This window comes from Lycorma delicatula, chromosome 5 (genome assembly GCF_047948215.1).
Source record: "Lycorma delicatula isolate Av1 chromosome 5, ASM4794821v1, whole genome shotgun sequence".
Lineage (NCBI taxonomy): Eukaryota > Metazoa > Arthropoda > Insecta > Hemiptera > Fulgoridae > Lycorma > Lycorma delicatula.
The window spans coordinates 42,650,452-42,670,243 of record NC_134459.1 but is presented as its reverse complement, the minus strand read 5'-3'; the positions used below and the strand labels follow the sequence as shown (position 1 = coordinate 42,670,243).

The window sequence follows — 19,792 nt, the reverse complement described above, 5'->3', positions numbered from 1 at the left end:
AATCAAACCACAAGGAAAAATATTAAAAATAAAATAAATTTAAAAAAAAATCACGTTTTGCAATGCTTCTTTATTCAAAAAACATTTCAGAAAACTAAGGTGGCCAAGTATAAAGAGATCATGTCAAAGTTTATAACAGAATATACAGAGCAGTCACAAAGTTGCTGTAAAATGGAATTACAGAAGTGTAATGATTAAACTTTCTTAATTATTACTTTGTATTTTTGTCTCATTAATTTATAGAAACAGATATTACAATAACTGGAATAGTTTATAAAACTATAAACTATAGTTGTTGGTGAAAATGACCACCAACATCAATACAACACTACACCTGTTTCAACTTATGTTCAAACACTGTAACCAGCTGATGTGCCAGAACGTTTCATACATATGCCATTATTGCAGATTTTAGTTCATTAATCGAGCGTGGTCTGCTACAATACACTGCTTGTTTCGCTGCTCCCCATAGAAAGTAATCTGGGGAGTCAGATCGGGCGATAGCGCAGGTCACAAACCCCATGAGATGATTTGTTTACCAAAGACATTTCATAAAAACATCATTGACCTATTAGCTGTGTGTGCTGTGGCACCATCTTGTTAGAATCAACTGTGATTGATTTATACTTCTGTTAACTAATTAATGAGGTCTGTTAAAAGAGAATAATAATGGCCACTATTAACTGTATTTCTGAAAAAGATTGGACCCACAATGTGTGTTCTACTCACACCGACCCAGACTCAAATTTTCACTTTGTGTAAAGATTTTCCGTGTAACTGATGGAAATTAGTTGTCGACCACAGTCATGTATTTTGTGAAAATTACTCTCAGATGAAATTATGCTTCATCTGTAAAACACATAATGTTTGAAGATACCTACAGAATTTTGGTCAATAAAATTTTTAAAACCATTGACAATAATTTAGTCTTTTAGCATGATTTGTAGGTTTCAGTTCTTAAACACACATTACTTTGTTCGGGAAAGGTTTCAGTCCTTTTCTTATAACTTTATGTGTGGTAGCACAATATCTTGTAAGTCCAATATCTTGCTGCTATGCCAACTTACACTTTAACTTTGATGGACACTCAGCCATAGCACCCAAAATATCCAGCAGTTTCTGTTCATTTTGTTTAGGTGGTCTTTCACTTCAATCAACTTCTTCAACAGAGCCTGCTGCTTGAGATTTTTTGATAGAAATTCAAACTGCATTACAATGAGGAACAGGAGTATTTGGAAACTTTCAGAAAACTTGTGCTTCAATAAATCAGTATGCTCGTTTCCTTCATGAAAAACAGATTCAATGAGAAGAATTCATTTCTCTACCAAAAAAACAATTACATTTCTCACAACTATTGATTCTGATAAACGAAACAACAAGAAATGAGACAAAGCACATTCAATCACAGCTCAACAGCTGATGTTTTGGTTTATTACTGAGCAACGCCCAAAAAACTCACAGGGCAACCAATCTAGTGCTGAAAGAACAGAATGCACCATATAATACTAAAGTATACTGCACAGTGACTTTCTGAATGTACTGCATTACTAATAATAGAAATTATTATTTTTAAATAAATCAGTTAAGGAACTGAAACAGGCATGTCTAACAATTTTGTGTGTTTTCAGTTTTTCTGTACATTTTTTTGTAATCAAATAGGTCTAATAATGAATAGGATATTTTTGACAGTATTAAAAAAGTAACAATAATCACTAACTTCATCTGAAATTGTTGTGCAACAGCAGTTCTAATTACTATCACTTATGTTAGTAATCTATATACTGTATAACTGAGCTTTTGTGTGATAAATAAACTCTGTTATAATTAAGATATATGGCTTGGTTTATTCAGAAATAATAATCAAATAATGTATTTATTAACACAGTAAAATTCTGTGGACAACAAACCCTCAATTCTAGAATGCAGACTGTTTTATAGGAATATCTGCTTACACAAAGTAACCAAAGTACACAAAAGAGTAAAATCATATACTTCCTAAAATGAAATTGTGTTTTTTTTTTGTCTTCAGTCATTTGACTGGTTTGATGCAGCTCTCCAACATTCCCTATCTAGTGCTAGTCGTTTCATTTCAGTATACCCTCTACATCCTACATCCCAATGCAATTGATATTTATTTAATTGAATAAATATTTTTACATACTGTCAGATGAATACGTGTTAACAATGAATGCCAAAAATTAAATGGCATTTGCTAACAACTTTCTCCTAATAATACATAGAAACTAATCCTTTTAATTAATTTCCAGTGAATAATGTTAACATGAAGCCATACACAAAAATTAAAGTATAAATGACAAAAGTGTACATTAGTACAATAAAGGTTTTTGTAGCAATCTGCAATGTAAAAGATATAGTGATATTCTATCAAAGTACAACATAAGGTTTAAATTTTAAAGAATCAACTTCTACCATCTTTTGTTAACAGTTACACGGAACTAACAAAATCCAGCCAAATACATTGCAGCATGAAATTTTATAAATTATTTTATAATTTAAAAAAGTATATTTAGCCATAATATGTGTATGTTTGTATAAGTATTAAGAAGAATGAGGTTTAACTTTAAACAATAATTTTATCTAACATGAAAGTTGGGCTTTTAATACAGCACCAATTAGGAAACAGTCTCCAGTTAGATTCATAGACCGAACCACATTATTTAAGATCAAGTACAACTCTAAAAAACCTATTCCTGCTAGGAAGGTCCAGTGAAAAATTTACTTAAAACTTATAGAAAATCTTTGGAAAGAAACGGATCAAACTTAAGGTTAAAAGATAAATAATGAGTAAAGGAAAATTTTCCCACAAAGGGGTTGCAAAATGAGATTTATTTTTTGTTTAGCTTCCTGAAACACCATAAGATGTTCCATTAGAGGATGAATGAGCATATGTATGAAAGTAAATGAAGTGTAGTCTTGTACAGTCTCAGGTCAATCATTCCTGAGATGTGTGGTTAATTGAAACCCAACCACCAAAGAACACCAGTATCCACGATCTAGTATTCAAGTCCATATAAAAGTAATTGCCTTTACTAGGATTTGAACCTTAGAACTTTCTATTTCAAAATCAGTTGATTTGTGATGATGAGTTCACCACTAGACCAACCCAGAGGGGTAAAAAAAAATTGAGGTGACTATACCAGAGTCCCATACAATCAGTGAGCAATCATTCCACCCACAATCTCTGAAAGATTGGAGAATCTTTACACAGAATAAGAATACCACATAATCAATGACTGTGCATTGACAAATTAAAATATTTGATAACAAAATTATGAGTGCTGTTTGATAAGTCCACGTGCAAAGTTAAGAGACAATGCTCATAGTACTTTGTTGAGGTTATTCTTAGTTTATTATTATTCTTAGTTACACTTATAATTCTGTTGACGGAATTTATTTAAGTTGATCAACTATTGTGATTATGAAAAATGGATGAAAAAGAATTTCATGTGCTAATCAAACATTACTTTTGAAGGGCAAAACCACACAAAAAACTAAACCAAAATTTGATAAATATTATTGTGAGTTAGTTCCATCAATCAGAACAACTTACAAGTGGTTTGGTTATTTTTGGAGTGGTCATATGAATACAAACAATGCTGAACACTCCACAGGGCCTGCTACGATCAAAACTGCAGAGAATATTAAAAAAAAGGCCATATATGGTAATGGAAGATAGTAAGAGCATGAGATTGTTAAGACAACAGTCATCTCAAATGAATGGATGCTTAAAATTTTACATAAATATTTATAGATGCGAAAAATATTTCCATGATTGTACCATGTTTGTCACAATTGATCAAATAATGAACAAGTAAACATTTCTAACCACAGTTTGCGTGCTGTATCAACATTATCGAAAACAAATTTTGCACAATTTCATAACAGTTGATATAACTTTAACACATTACTGCCAACCTGAAACCAAGGATCAGTCAAAACAGTGGGTTACAGTCAGGGAACTAGCTTCAAAGAATATAAGAATCATTCCATCAGCAATAGAAGTGATGGCCATATTATCTTGAGATGCTCATCAATAATTGTCACTGTCTTTCTGGAGAAAGGTAAAATGATAGCTGACAATAACATGCATCTTTACTGGATCATTTAAATAAGATACATTAGATAAAAGGAAGGTTCATTTTCATCATAATACAGCAACTGGCTCTTTCACAATTGTGAAAACAAGTTGCTCAAATTATGCTAATAACTTCTTCTCCATCCACCTATTCTCCAGACTTAGCATCTTCCAATTATTATCTTTGCAAATATGAAGAACTGGCTCACTGTAAAGAGATTTACATAAAAAAATCAACTTATTGCCAAATCATATTCTTGTTTTAAAGACTTGGATAAATCATACTATGATGGAATTAAAAAACTAGCTTAAACTGAATTAAGCTTTTGAACTTGAAAGGAGATTACATTGAGAAATAAACGATTTTTCTCAAAAACTTGTTTTCTTTATTTTTGCATGGATTTACCAAACGCCCCTCTTATTTTTTCTGCAAATTCAATACCTGAAGAATCTAGTTTTAATTGGCTCTACTAAAGAGGCATTTTAAAACAGGCTTAGTCTTTTCTTAAAGAAAACTCACACTCATCCACAGAATTATGTAATGTGTAGATGGTAATTAATATTATTTTACCTATGTTGTAATACCACCACAATTCCTGTACAAGATAGACTCGTAGTAATATTATTTTTTCCTTTTACACGTGTAAAGTGTAAAGAAAGGCTATCTCTATTATTTATTCAGTATACCTAAACAGTTTTTTCATCCTTTCTTCCAATGAAATCTTTTTAAAAGAGACTGAGGTGAAAAGATTCATTTGATTTTGGTAAAAACTTCACATGTTAAAATAGAACAAGTATATGTAACATGAAATGATTCCAACTCATTTTAAATCACCAATATGATTTAAAAGTATCAATTCAAATTTTAGCTCATTTTAGATTACTGTAAACTGTTACCAATGTAAAAGTTATTTCTCTGGGAAATCAAATAATGATACCCTGAAGTAAAAGCTTTGAGCTAAATGAACAGGGTATATTTATTCACGATGGCTTATATTTATAAAAGGTTCGTTTTAGACATTATTAATTGTGAAGAGTAGCATCATAATAGTATACAGTCTTTAGAACACAACTGAATTGCAATGCAGGAAACCAGTACAATATGAACTGGTGAACAAACTGTATAAAATATTGATTTCATTAAAATAACCACTTGTACTCATATATTTATAAAATTTTGTAAATAGTCAATTTAAAAATATAAAAACTAGTTAATAATAAAATTACAGTAAAATATAAAAAAATAATTTTTAATAAATACAATTGTAGCTAACAAATATGAAAATATTAGTAATAACCTCAAAATAAGGTAAATCAGTCAATTAATAAAAACTTACAAATATTTTTATTTAGGAAGAATTCACTATGAAATACCAGTAACTTAAAGTTACACACTTTGACAGATAAGAACACAAGGACATAAATAATAAGATGATATTAATCTTACACATATAAAAGAATTTACATAATTCAATAATATTTTTTTTTTTTAATTTTATACATCAATTATGATAATATTCAAGATTATTAAAAAATGTGATACTAAAAGTTAAATTTTAGATAATAAGGATCTTCTTATCAGATTAAGATCAATAAAGAAAACATATCTAGGCTATTAAATAAAAAATATTAATAATTGCATCATTAACAAGTTCACTATGATAAAATTTTCAAAGACTTTATACTACAAACGAAGACAAAGTTATTAAAATATTATTAATTACAGATGTAATACTTTTATTAATAAATTTAAAAAAGGAAAGTATTCAAATAAAAAAATCAATCAATTTTGAAAAGGAAAATTTAACTGCATCATACATTCTGGATGATGACATAATTTACAAGGTATATTTCATTTGTTAAAACTGAAATAAAATAATCCACTGGCAAAAATTAACTCATTCACTGAATAATAGAAAGTTAATAAAATACAATAGGTATATTTTCCTTTTTAATTTCATAGCTATATTATTGCACTTTTTATTATTATGATCTTTTTCCTTAATAGCAGGGAGATAGTCAATCACCAAAACGCTCAACTTATAGAATCAGAGATTCTTCTTGTATCACTGATTCTCTAATCCAGTTGAAAAAAAGGTTTTAAATTTTTATTTTAAATTCCCAAGAATAAGTCTTTTCTCAATTTTTGTCCTAACCAAAACAACAATCCAAATGCTGTCATCCTTTGTCAATGCATTAAAAAAAAAATAGTCTGCAATGAACTACATTAACTTTCCCAGCTCTGCGGTTCAAGTTAAGTAATTCATTTTTGAAAAAACCTCAATTCAATAATTTTAACTACTATTTGTGTCTTTATGATAAAATAATTTGTTTTTATTAAAAAAATAATAAGCAAAATTATGAATTAACATAATTACAATTATATAATTAAGTAAATACAAAAAAGATTTACCCCAGCAGGGAAAGAGTATTAAGTTATTTTAATGAATTACAGAAAAATAAGAGAATTTCTCTCAAATTAGAGAAAATTGTTTAACTAAAATACATTTTAAGCATTAAAAATTTTTATATGGAAAATATAATTTTTTTCTTTTTGTGAGCTACCATAATCACAGAGAGGCATTAAGATAAAATTAGTTTTTAAGAAAATAATCTCTAACTGGTAAAAATAGATTTAAAAAGTACAAAAACACCATAATTCTAAATAAACAAAGTTGTAATTTTCTAGGAAGGGTATGACAATTTTTGGCTAATCTCTTTTTCAAAAAATGCAAAGAGTAAAAGAGTAAGGGCTATCAAAAAGTTAGGATTTTTTTGATTTTAATACAATGGGTAATTTGCAAGATTTAAATTTAAAATAATTTTTTTTTTAAATTAAAAGAACTTTTTGTTATCACAGACCATTGGAGAGGGATAGGCAAATACTTTTTAAAGTGGTTTAAAGGCCTATTGATGTAGAAAATATAGATGCACAAAACTCCCCCATTAACTACTTTTCTGAAGCAAGAATAGCTAAGAAAAATAGCTAGAAAAATATATAAATAATTTTTTGAAGAGGGGTGAATATTAAATAAAAATATTTGGTAATTTGTGATCTTGATAAAAAACTTCAACTTTTGTAACAAAAACATTTTGCTCAAGTGCCCCAGTAAAAACTTGAAATTTTTTTCAACTGAAATACTTCCACCCCTTTTTCCAATTTTTATAAAAATTTAATAAATTCTTTTCGGCCATGATAGTACCTGTCTACCAAGTTTGAAGAAAATCAGTCAACAAGATCCACAGTTATAAAACCAAATACAAGCCAACATACATTAGTAATATGTACAATTGTCTGTCTGACAAAAACAATTTTTTTGGACTGGAACCATTATATGCTGGAACCATTATTGTGCTGGTAAAGGAAATGTATGAAGAATGAGTAAGAAAAGGAAGGTAAAGAGAATAGGTGTTATAATCTACCTGAACAATAAGAGGTACATGGGAACAATTTGGGTAAAGAGAGTGGGAAGTATAAAACATTTGAGGCCTTGAAATTTGCTTTGATCTTGAAGGTTGAAAATTGTGATGCAAAATGAATCCAAAGAGATACACTTTCGCAACTCTTTGTTATAGCTAGCGAAAGATTTCGCCTGGATTTCAGCCCTTCTAAAAAAAGAAGCCCTACTGTAATTTTTGGGATCCAAATTAAGGAATAAAGTAGGCAATTTCTTAGGTAATTTGAGCTGGGAAATAGGATAAAACAGGTTCCAGAACTGTAACTCCAGTAGTTTTTAAGATATCCGATGTAAAACACAAAATTTGGTGTCAAAAAACAAGTTTTTTTAGGTTTGTAGTACAATAGCTTTGTTAAATGACTAATAAATGCTGAAGATTTAGTAACAAAACTTGTAGAGAATTTAATTCTAAGAATATTAATGTAAATACAACCAATAAAAAGCAAACAAAAACTTTTAAAAACTGGTTTTTTATTGAAGCAAAACAGGTGAAAAATAGACAAAAAATTACATTATTCTGTATCTAATAAACATTATTCTTAATACAGCAAAACAAAAAAATAAAATCCATAAAATAATAAATGGCAAAAGAATAACAAACCTCAGTTACAGTAATTATTATAAATTCCCTCCAATGTACAAAGCACTCTGTTTGATGTAAAATTTCTGGTGGCTTTCTGTATCATCTCAGAATTAAATTCTCTACAAGTTTTGTTACTACATCTTTTGCATTTATTAGTTACCAGCAATGCTTCGCTATTGCTAGATTTGAGTATATATATATATATATTAAATGAATACAATTGAAAGTTAGGTAAAACATTAAAAAGATTAACATTAAGGAACTTCATAAAATTTAACCTTTCATTTTATCTCTTTTCCCTATTTCCCTTTCAACTCTTTTTTCTTTTTACCTTTTCCCTTCTTCTCTGTTTCCCTGTTCTTTTTTCTTTTCCCCATTTTCCCTCTTTCCTTTTAAATCGGACCAGTAGTGTAAATCGGTCTACTAGTTTTTTAGTCTATAGCAGACACACATACGAACATTGCCTTTTATATCTATAGAAGAAGAAAGTCTATATATTTCTTTCTTTATTTTGTAAATATCTCGACACCGGTACCACCTAGCGGGTATAGTTTTTGCAAAAGTTTCTCTTTTCGCATAACTAATATATATTCTGAATATGAGCCAGATCAGTCCATAAATACAATTTTTCAAAATATCTCAACTCCAGAGCCACCTAGCGGGTCCATTTTTAATAAAAATATTTCTTTTCACGTAACTAATATATATTCTAAATATGACCCAAATCTGACCATAAATGCAGTTTTCTCCAAATATCTCAACCCCAGCGCCATCTAGTGGGTCCATTTTCTGCACAGGTATTTCTTTCCATGTAAGTAACACATATTCTGAATATGAGCCAAATCTGACCATAAATACAATTTTTCAAATTATCTCGACCACAGCGCCACCTAGCAGGTCCAAACTAATTCAGAAACCTTCGCGGGCGGGCGCACAACAACTTACCAAAGTTTCATCGCAATCAGATGAACGGTTTAGGAAGGCATAAGAGACATACAAACAAACATTCATTTTTATATATATAGATTTAACAAAGCTACTGTATTACAAATCTAAAAAATACTTGTTTTTCAATACCAGATTTTGTTTTACGTTGAATATCTTAAAAACTACTAGAGTTACAGTTCTGGGACTTGTTTTATCCTATTTCCCAGCTCAAATTACCTACCACCAACTTTATTCCTTAAATTGAGTTCTAAAAATTACAGTAGGGTTTCTTTTTATTAGAAGAGCTGAAATCCAGGTAAAATCTTTTGCTATTCATAACTCAGAAAAAGCGTTTCCATACCTTTTTAATTATTCCAGACCTTTTTTTTTTAATTATTTTCACCAGTAGAACATGTCCTAAAAATTTTTCCTTCTACATGGGACCTGTATAAACAATTACAAATTACAGATTCTATTTATTTGATTTAAGTACAGATCAAAACTATTCAGAAAAACAAATTACTATTGATGATATGGTTAGGTTAACAGTATACGTGTTTTAAGCTAACAGATCTGTGGTAAAACACAGATTTCTGTGCTGCAAATATAGCTGTGGTAATGTTTAAAAACTAGTGTTGATGTGATTATGAAATGCTAATTTTTGGTAAGAGAAGTTCCCCCAGTAAAACTTTTTCTTATTGAATCGACAAAATAGAACAATAATTAGTTCTTAATAAATTATAAATAAATTTCTATTATTCACACTTCACCTCTCTTGTCTTTTGATGATTTTTTGTTGAGAACCCAATTAGTAAATCACTTAAACACAGTAAACAATGTGATAATACTTTTTTATCATCTTCCATTATAAATCTTCTATTTTTCATATGGGCATAAAACTTAAATTTTCATTCTATATCACATGGACCTTAGTTTCTCTTAATTCTGAAAGTATTTTTTGTTTTACATGGACAAACAAGTGGCGGTTATCCAACAGTCACAACCAAGGAATGATACAGTACACAGATGAACAACAACACAATGAAAATTTTCAGCAAAAGTAATGAAACAGATATAATGTAAAACAAATCTAACATTTTGAGAATGACAGAAAATATATGTTATACAAGATATATATTAAATCCAAATTAGTGTAACTCATCAATCAAAGAAAAAGTTGAAAATAAAGGTGAAATTAAAAGCAACTCCATATCACTGATAATAATATGCATATTACAAGAACCCCTTCATACATACCATAAATATTTATGTATTTATACACAAGCGACGCAACTAATCTTGATGCTTGGTGCCACAGCAGCGACAGCCACATTTCAAATCATACTAATATCCTTTCAGCATAGCATTTGCTTCATTACCTAACAGTTTGTGGGCCTTCATAAGATGAACTGTTGTGTTAGTGTGGGATTGCAGAACACAATTTTTTGAAATTTTAATCACCTCACTGTATAGCTAATATTCTGAACTTTATTACATTTTTAAATGTAATTTGATTTTATATATATATATATATATATATATATATATATGTTATGTTAAATTTGATTACAAACCAATTAGCAAACAATATAGCTATATTATAACAATATAGCTATATTGCTTCTTGATATGATTCTAAGATGGTAACTTATTTCCTGAGTTATAATAATTTATAATAATTTTATCATCAAAGTACTATTACAGGATTCCATATCCTCAGTCATGATGAATCCATTTAATTGAACTGCATATTAAATAAAGATATTAAAAATGGTGAAATATCTGTTGAATGAAAATTGCATATTAATGTATTACATGAGTGCTGCTTCATTGTTTTTATAAGACCGTATTCTTTAAATACTGTCAGATGGTTTTTCAAATTGAAATTTTGTTTGTTATTTATATAAGTAATATTTTTCTAATATAATTAATTTTATGTCATTTTTATTAATTTCTAATATTTCAAAATTTGTATTTACATCGGAAATATTATGTTTATTGTTATCAGATGGTTTGCCATATTAGGAAAAACTAATTTATTAGTTTTAAAGGATCTTTTGTTTTTCCTTTATGAATATCACAATCATTTACATTTAATTTTATTAATTCCACACAAGTTGTTGATTTTATTATTATTATTTTGGGTTTTTTAAATATCTAATTATATGGTTATTAGGTTTGCATGCTGGTTTAAATGCTTCTTTATTGTAAGTATTAGTAATGTTTTCAATGATATAATTAATATATAAACACTTTATGTATAATGATTTCACTTTTTTGTGTCTTGTTATGTATTGTTTATAAGGTAGTTATAATAATATAATATTATTAATTAAAGTAGTAACATATTCATTTTCAATCGCTATATGTTTTATGTTTATTTTGTTACTTAACATTTCTTTGTTATTATATGGTTTATTTTAGTACTTCTAATTTTTAATATCTTTATTTAATATGCAGTTGAATTAAATGAATTCAACTGACTGAGGATAGAGAATCCTAAAAAGTTACTTTCATGATAAGATTAAGGTATGTCTTACCTCAATATTCTGTACTAGATGCGTTTTATGTTATTAGAACTTAAAATAAAATTTAACAGTACAGAAAAATAATACGAATCTTAATATGAAAAGTATAAAAACCATTTACCAACAAGAGTACCGAATTTGATAATGCTTCTTACCTTATGCTTATTATTTTTTTTCTAATAGCACTTTCCCTCATTATCGGTTAAACCTTTTCTTCCAAATCCATAATTACAGGAACTGACAGTGTAGTGAAGTAGTGAACTCCACTATTTTCAAAGAAAGCAACTCTGTATGTTACCTCTGATAAATCTGGTGCTTAACAGTTCAACAGAGCCAGAATAGAGAGCTGAAACAGATAGCCTGATAAAACAAAACAAAAATGATATAACAGATTAATACAATATGTTTTGTTGTAAAACAATCAATTTTGTACACCATTTAAAATCAGTGGAGAAATGGTTGGCTACAGCACATGTAAACTAGCATTCACATTTAATTTTTAGAATGAAATATACAGAATCCTGTCTTTTCACAGTACAGAAGGGATTTTATCTAGAATAATGAAATGAGACTAAACCGAATAAGAAAGTATTTTTGGAAAATATGTGCCGTCAGTATTATGAGATATAAAAGTTTCAGGACATCTGCTTAGCACCTGTAAATAATTTTCACAGATTACAAAAAGGATATTGAAAATTATCTCAAAAATATTACATTTAAAAATTTTATTTTTTAAAAACATTCAATAATAATATTTTTTATAAAATATTATACATTTATGGTTGGTTAAATGGAATATTACATTTTTATGTATATTTTTAAGACAACAGACAACTTTCAAAATCTTACTGATTAAAGATATTCTTTACTTATTTTAAAATTTAAAAAAAAATGAATTTTGAAGAAATTCAGAAATAAGAGTAAAAGTACACAGAAAATTTTATTCAGTCTCTTGGATACAAGAATAGAAAGTAACAAAAGTTGAGTTATAAAAGGAACCTCACCTAAATGAAAAGATAAGTAAGATAGATGAAAAAGATGCATGATTGAGATAATACAAAATAATCATTTATGGAACTGTTAAAAAAATGGTAAAATTAAAAAAAAAGGAACAAATAAATACTATGAGCAGCATATTTGTAAATATTCTTATATCAAGTTTTCATGACATGTGAGAAATATGGCTTAAGTCTAAACACCAAAGAGTAAATACATGGTCGTCAGTAAAGATCAGGTGAGCGGAATCATTTCACAAGCCAAGTGTGAAGCTGTAAAGGATGAAAATTCTGATAAAAGATATAAAGTATTACCTGGAATACCAAAAATACATAACCTGATATACCTATGCGACCTTTAATTAATTTCACAACTGCCCCTTCTTACATCATCTCTCAAATAATAAATAAAATACTTAGAATCAAAATGAATTTGGATTATAAATATAACATAAAGAATGAATACAAACTTGTAAATAAATTAAAAGATTTAAAAATTGGGGATAACACCAGGATCGTTAGTTATGACATAAGTAACATGTACTCCTAGCATACCCATAAATGAAACAATCAACATAATAAAAAATAAATTAATACAAAATCATGAAGACCCTTTATTTATTGATAATATTATCGTTATTAGAAATATTTGCCAACAGAATTATTTTAAGTTTGATGATAAATTTTATACTCAAGAAAATACCTTACTAATGGGCTCTCCATTGTCAGCCATCATATCTGAGATTTGTTTTACAAAAAGTAAAATTGTTTATAGCATTACTTATGTTCATGATATTTCACTTTGAACTAGGTAAGTTGATGATATTTTTGTGGTCTAAAGACCATTATATAAGATGAACATTTAATAATTTTGAACAAGTTAAATTCTTACCATAATGAATTGAAATTGATAAAAATAAGAGAATAAATCACGTAGATGAGTGCATCGAAATAGGTAATAGGAATAAAAATAATCAATTCATAACTTCAGTACATAGGAAACTCACAACCAACAAAACCACCGGTACTTACATATTAACGCCACCGCAGCTACAGCTTTATTTAAAAACAAAGTAGACAATCGGATTTCGGTGGAAAATGGGCCGATATAAAGTTTAACATAAATTAATAAATATTTATTTTATAAATAAAATATAACCAAACTTAACCTAATTAACACCGTAATTTTTTGAGTATTTATTTAATACATTCAGTAATTACAATTATTTATTATTTAAATAACCAAATTGCAATAATTACTGAATTTATTAAATAAATACTCAAAAAATTACGGTGTTAATTAGTCAAGGTTAGCGAGCGAAGCGAGCGTAGGTTAAGTTTGGTTATTATATTTATAAAATAAATAACCATTTATATTCTGTTTTGAATCTGTTTCGGCCAATTTTCCACCGAAATCTGATTGACACTTTGTTTTTAAATAAAGCTGTAGCTGCGGTGGCGTTAATACGTAAGTACCAAACCACCAAACATAAATATTCAAATCATCTGTGGTCACACAAAATTAATACTTATACGAACATCAATTATACAAATCAATTACACAAAGTATAATGGATATAATAAATAAAATAAATAAATAGGTATTATAAAACAAATTACCAAATATAATGGTTATAATGAATGTTTAGTACATAATATATACAAAAATCAAATGTCAAAAATTAACTATTATACATATTAAATACCGATAAATAACACACAGAAAATGACAATGTATATTTAAAATATATATATACTGATAGGGAGTCCGACAAGGATGTTCCCTATCTCCGTTACTTTTTAATCTTTACATGGAACTAGCAGTTAATTATGTTAAAGAACAATTTAGATTTGGAGTAACAGTACAAGGTGAAAAGATAAAGATGCTACGATTTGCTGATGATATAGTAATTCTAGCAGAGAGTAAAAAGGATTTAGAAGAAACAATCAACGGCTTACATGAAGTCCTACGCAAGAACTATCGCATGAAAATAAACAAGAACAAAACAGAAGTAATGAAATGTGGTAGAAATAACAAAGATGGACCACTGAATGTGAAAATAGGAGGAGAAAAGATTACGGAGGTAGAAGAATTTTGTTATTTGGGAAGTAGAATTACTAAAGATAGACAAAGCAGGAGCGATATAAAATGCCGAATAGCACAGGCGAAACGAGCCTTCAATCAGAAATATAATTTGTTTACATCAAAAATGAATTTAAATGTCAGGAAAAGATTTCTGAAAGTATATGTTTGGAGCGTCGCTTTATATGGAAGTGAAACTTGGACGATCGGAGTATCTGAGAAGAAAAGATTAGAAGCTTTTGAAATGCGGTGCTATAGGAGAATGTTAAAAATCAGACGAGTGGGTAAAGTGACAAATGAAGAGGTGTTGCGGTAAATAGATGAAGAAAGAAGCATTTGGAAAAATATAGTTAAAAGAAGAGACAGACTTATAGGCCACATACTAAGGCATCCTGGAATAGTCGCTTTAATATTGGAAGGACAGGTAGAAGGAAAAAATTGTGTAGGCAGGCCACGTTTGGAATATGTAAAACAAATTGTTAGGGATGTAGGATGTAGAGGGTATACTGAAATGAAACGACTAGCACTAGAAAGGGAATCTTGGAGAGCTGCATCAAACCAGTCAAATGACTGAAGACAAAAAAAACTGATAATATTGTTGAAAACATAACAAGGGTTTACGATAAAAATCTGGTTAAACCTGTATACCAGACAAATAACCATTTAATAAAACATCTAAAAAATAATACACATATTGCTTCATATGATTTACATAATTTGTGTGGTATTTATAAAATAAAATGCAATGATTATGACCATATTTATATAGGTAAACACTAGATCCTTTAAAACTAGATTTGATGAACACTTTAGATATTATAAAAGTAGAAAATTGGGTTTCTCTAACATTTCTGATCATCATTAATAATACACATTCAATGTCGGATATACATACAAATTTTAGAAATACTGGAAATTAAAAAATACAATATTAATATAAATAAGGTTTTTGACATTTTAAAAAAGATTTTACATTTATAAATAAAAAAATTAATTTAATTTGATCAACTTACATATAGAATATGAGGATTACACAATCATAGAAAAGCTGTTGTAGATAGCAGCACTTCTATAGATATTGGTAATTCATGATATTTCAGCTGTGTACAGTTATATAACTTTGGCTAACTAGTCTACATGGATTTCTATTTATTTTATTTTATTTTTGCTATTAATTTTTACTTTTAATTTGATTTTTTTATTAATGATTTCATATTTTGTATATACGATTTAAAATTTTGAATATAAAAAAAATTTTAGTTTTATTTCTGTTTTGATTTAATTGGAAAAGGATCTTAGGGAACAATTTTAAATCTCACTTTTAATTTTAATGTGCAATTTGCAACGAAAGATTTGAACATTTACACAGCAACTGATGATGCAAGGTACTCGTGAAAGTGCTCTTGCTTGGATTATGGAATAAGGTAGGTGTGTTATCCTATTTTTTTATTTTATTAATTCTGTACTTGGGTTCATCGTATTAATATAAAGGATGAAAAATGTGTATTTTAGGAGTAGTATTGATGAAGGTGGGATCACAAGCTGGAAATTAAGTGCAGACTTGTGAAGGACTAAATCAGCCTTCTTCTGACTTAAGAACGTGCTTGCGTCACCAGACCTTTCATTGGCTTGCGTACAAGAATGCTCAGATGTTATATGTTCTCTGTTCTCTTGTATCGGGTAGAATCTTGGACACTCAATGAGGCATCTATTAAAAAGCTTGAAACCTTTGAGATATTCGTCTTACAGGTTTCTTCTAAAAATACGTTGGTCAGACAAGGTAACAAATGCAACGATTCTAAGCGGATGAAAAACAAACAAGAGTTTGTGTGAACAATCAAAATTCAAATATTGCCACACTATACAAATATTTTCAGGTTTTCCAGGTTGGAAGAAGTTTTTCATCGGTGACAGCAAATCTGCCGTACTGTGCAGGAAGTCTTTAGACAGTATCTTCATACAGCAGGCCTCTGACACACATCACATCATCAAGCTTGCCGTGGATGATCTGAACCTTGCTGTCATTAGTTCGTACTTTCAGTACAGAGATCCCACCTGCACAGCATTTGGAATGACGGGATTGTTAGATTGGTAGCAGATGTCCTATTCTTATAGGAGTTGATGCAAATGCCAAATCGCCTCTTTGGCACAGTGTGATCACAGATGATGGTGGGGAATTGATCTAAGGTTTCATCACGCAGCATCATTTTGATGTCTTTAATACAGCCAGCGAATCGTCTACCTACATCAGTGCAGTTGGTTTGCAGAGGGCCTTCCATGGTACCAACATCAATGTTACCATGGGTAAGGATATCCCTGTTAGGATTCTTAACTGGTCTATAGTTGATGATTGCGAGAGTGATCATCAGCTAATAGTTTTTGAATTGGTAGGTGGGCTGCGTAATGTCTTTAGGGGGAACGTTCTTGTTCAGCAGGAGAGCTTCCTGCACAGGCATGCGAATTGGCCTAGGTTTTTAAACATTCTTGCGTCCAGGCTGCGAGTTTTTGCTTGAAGTCTGGATGAACACAAATCACAGAAAAACAATCAAAGCAATATTATATATAATGAAGATTGATGTATAAGAGATTTAGTTGCGATTGTTCAGAATTTAAATAACAATTATGATTTTTAATAATAATTATCCCAATATATTCTTTTCATAAAACTAAAAATAAATATACCAAAAATGACAATAAAAGCATTTCTTTCTTGGGTGTGTAACAACAAATTTTATTTTTTCTTATTAATAAAGAATCCTGTGATAAATTGATTTTTTCAACACATTCATTTCTTTTTTGAGGTGAAAAGAAACAAATAGCATTCATATTACCAAAAAATAAATCACAATCTAAAGCTACTTTTTATTAAGTATCAAGTTCCAAAAGAAAATAATAAAGCTACTTATTAAGTCATATCAACAAGTTCCAAAAGAAAATAAACTTAACATTTTTTTGGGGGATCTTATCATTAAGACAGCTGCTTCACACAGTTGCCAATTTATAGGAGTAGCAACTTTTGGGTAGCACCTCGTGTGTGTATATATATATGAGGTGCTACCCAAAAGTTCGGGGAATTTTACCATAAAAATAAAATAGCTTACCATAACTTATTTCCACTGTCTCCTTCAAAGTAATCCCCCCTTGGACATTGACACAGTGATCCCAGCATATTTCCCATGATTCCATGCATCCCTGGAAAACTGCAGGTATAAGTGTTCGAAGCACATTCTGCGTTTCTTCCTGAATCTCAATTGTTAAAACGACGGTCTTTCAATTGAAATTTTATTTCCGGAAAGAGAAAAAAGTCACACTGGGCAAGGTCAGGCGAATAGGGTGGATGGGTAATCACTACAGTCTTTCTGGAAGCCAAGAAATTCCGAACAGCTAGCGATGTATACGCGGGCGCGTTGTCATGGTGCAGAATCCAACTGTTGTTACCCTACAGATCTGAATGTTTGCACCTAATGCTTTCATGTAACCGCTTCAAAACTTCACAATAGAACATCCCACTGACAGTTTGACCAAGAGGAACAAATTCCTTATGGATAATGCCTTTGATGTCGGAAAATACAATCATTATGGACTTCAAGTTGCTGCAAACTCGGCGTGCTTTTTTTGGCCACGGTGAACTTGGCGACTTCCACTGCAACGACTGCTATTTAGTTTACCTGTACACACGTCTGATCACCGGTTATGATGTTGGAGATGAAGTTAGGGTCATCTCTTGTTGAATTTTTCAATTCACTACAGACAGCTACGCGATTTTGTTTCTGGTTGCTGTTCAACAGTCTCAGTACGAATTCTGCAGCAATGCGTCTCATGTTCAAATTGTCCGACAACATGCATTGCACGGACCCATATGACATTTGTACAATTGCACAAACATCACGGATTGTTTGTCTACAATCTGCAACAATAGCCTCTCGCACTTTCACGATGTTTTTTGGTGTTGTGCTTGTTGATGGTCTTCCTGAACATACATACATACATGAGGGACATTCAATAATTAAAAATACAAAATAATGTAGAAATAAACAGTTTGTACTCTTGTACTTTCATGACTTTAGGTTGGTATCAATGGAACGAGCTGAGAACAGCTGACGAATAAAAATTGCTTTGTTTATAATCTCAATATTGCATTTAATGATATCGTGTCTGCTTGAAGTTTCCACATTAGTTGAACAATATTCAGTGATCTGCTTTTTGCTAGGTGAAAAACCAGCTAAAATCTTTTCTCAAATGAATTTACAGTATGGTGAAAGTTGTATGAATCACAGAAATTATAAGTGGGTAGAACAGTTCAAAAATGATCAAACCTGTGACTGACAAGCAACGTCCTGGCCGGCCAGTTGAAGTATCAACACTCCTTGTAATATGTCTGGTCCTGAAGACAGACATATTACAGTTGAACATATAGCAAAAATAGTTGCAGTTGCAGAAAGTGTTAGCACAGTTCATAACACCAGCAAAACCAGTGCAAGGTGGGTCCCGAAAGAGTTAACGCAACAAAAGTAAACAAGACTCGAAGTGTGTACAGACTTGAAAGAACGCTATGAAAGGGAAGGTAACCCTTTTCTAAACATGATTTTAACAAGTGATGACAAAGCACGAAATGGACCAGCTCACCTGTCCAAAAGAAATTCAGAACCCAAGCATCAGCGGGGAAAAGTCATGTTGACAATCTTTTGGGATGTCTTTTGTGATTATGTGGAAAATCAACATACAGTAAATAGTGTCTACTACTCAAGACATGTTGATGAAAAAAGTAAAGCCAGCAATGAGAGAAAAACATCGTGGACCTCAAAGAAAAGGCGTGATATATATATTGCTACATGACAATGCTCACCCTCACCCTGCCCAGCTGACCCGAGAAACCACTGGAAAAATGGATTGGGAGATACTACCTCAACCTCCCTACAATCCAGATTTGGCTCCCTCGTATTTTCATTTGTTTGGTCCACTCAAGGAGGCACTACATGGAAAAAAGTTCAGAAACAACAAGGAGGTCAAAGAGTTTAGGGGAAAGCGGCTCAAAATAACAAAACAAAGACTTCTTTGCATCAGGTATTAAAAAAATTAGTTCATCGTTGAGACAAGTGTATTAATATTGGTGGGGATTATG

At 30.0% G+C, this 19,792-nt stretch overlaps 1 protein-coding gene across 2 annotated transcripts in view; it reads right to left on the bottom strand.

The window, feature by feature from the left end:
• The window catches only part of LOC142324894 (ornithine aminotransferase, mitochondrial-like), a 34,613-nt gene extending 22,681 nt beyond the window's left edge, over window positions 1–11,932 (bottom strand). Inside the window, exon 1 of one of the 2 annotated variants that reach the window (XM_075366000.1) lies at window positions 11,748–11,932. In XM_075366000.1, coding sequence (XP_075222115.1) covers window positions 11,748–11,788 — 41 coding nt within the window. In that variant the 5' untranslated portion in view covers window positions 11,789–11,932. Of the gene's footprint in view, window positions 1–5,433; window positions 5,528–11,747 lie in introns of those variants that run through there. The other variant, XM_075366001.1, reaches the window with a different exon arrangement.
• Window positions 11,933–19,792: the final 7,860 nt, after the last annotated feature.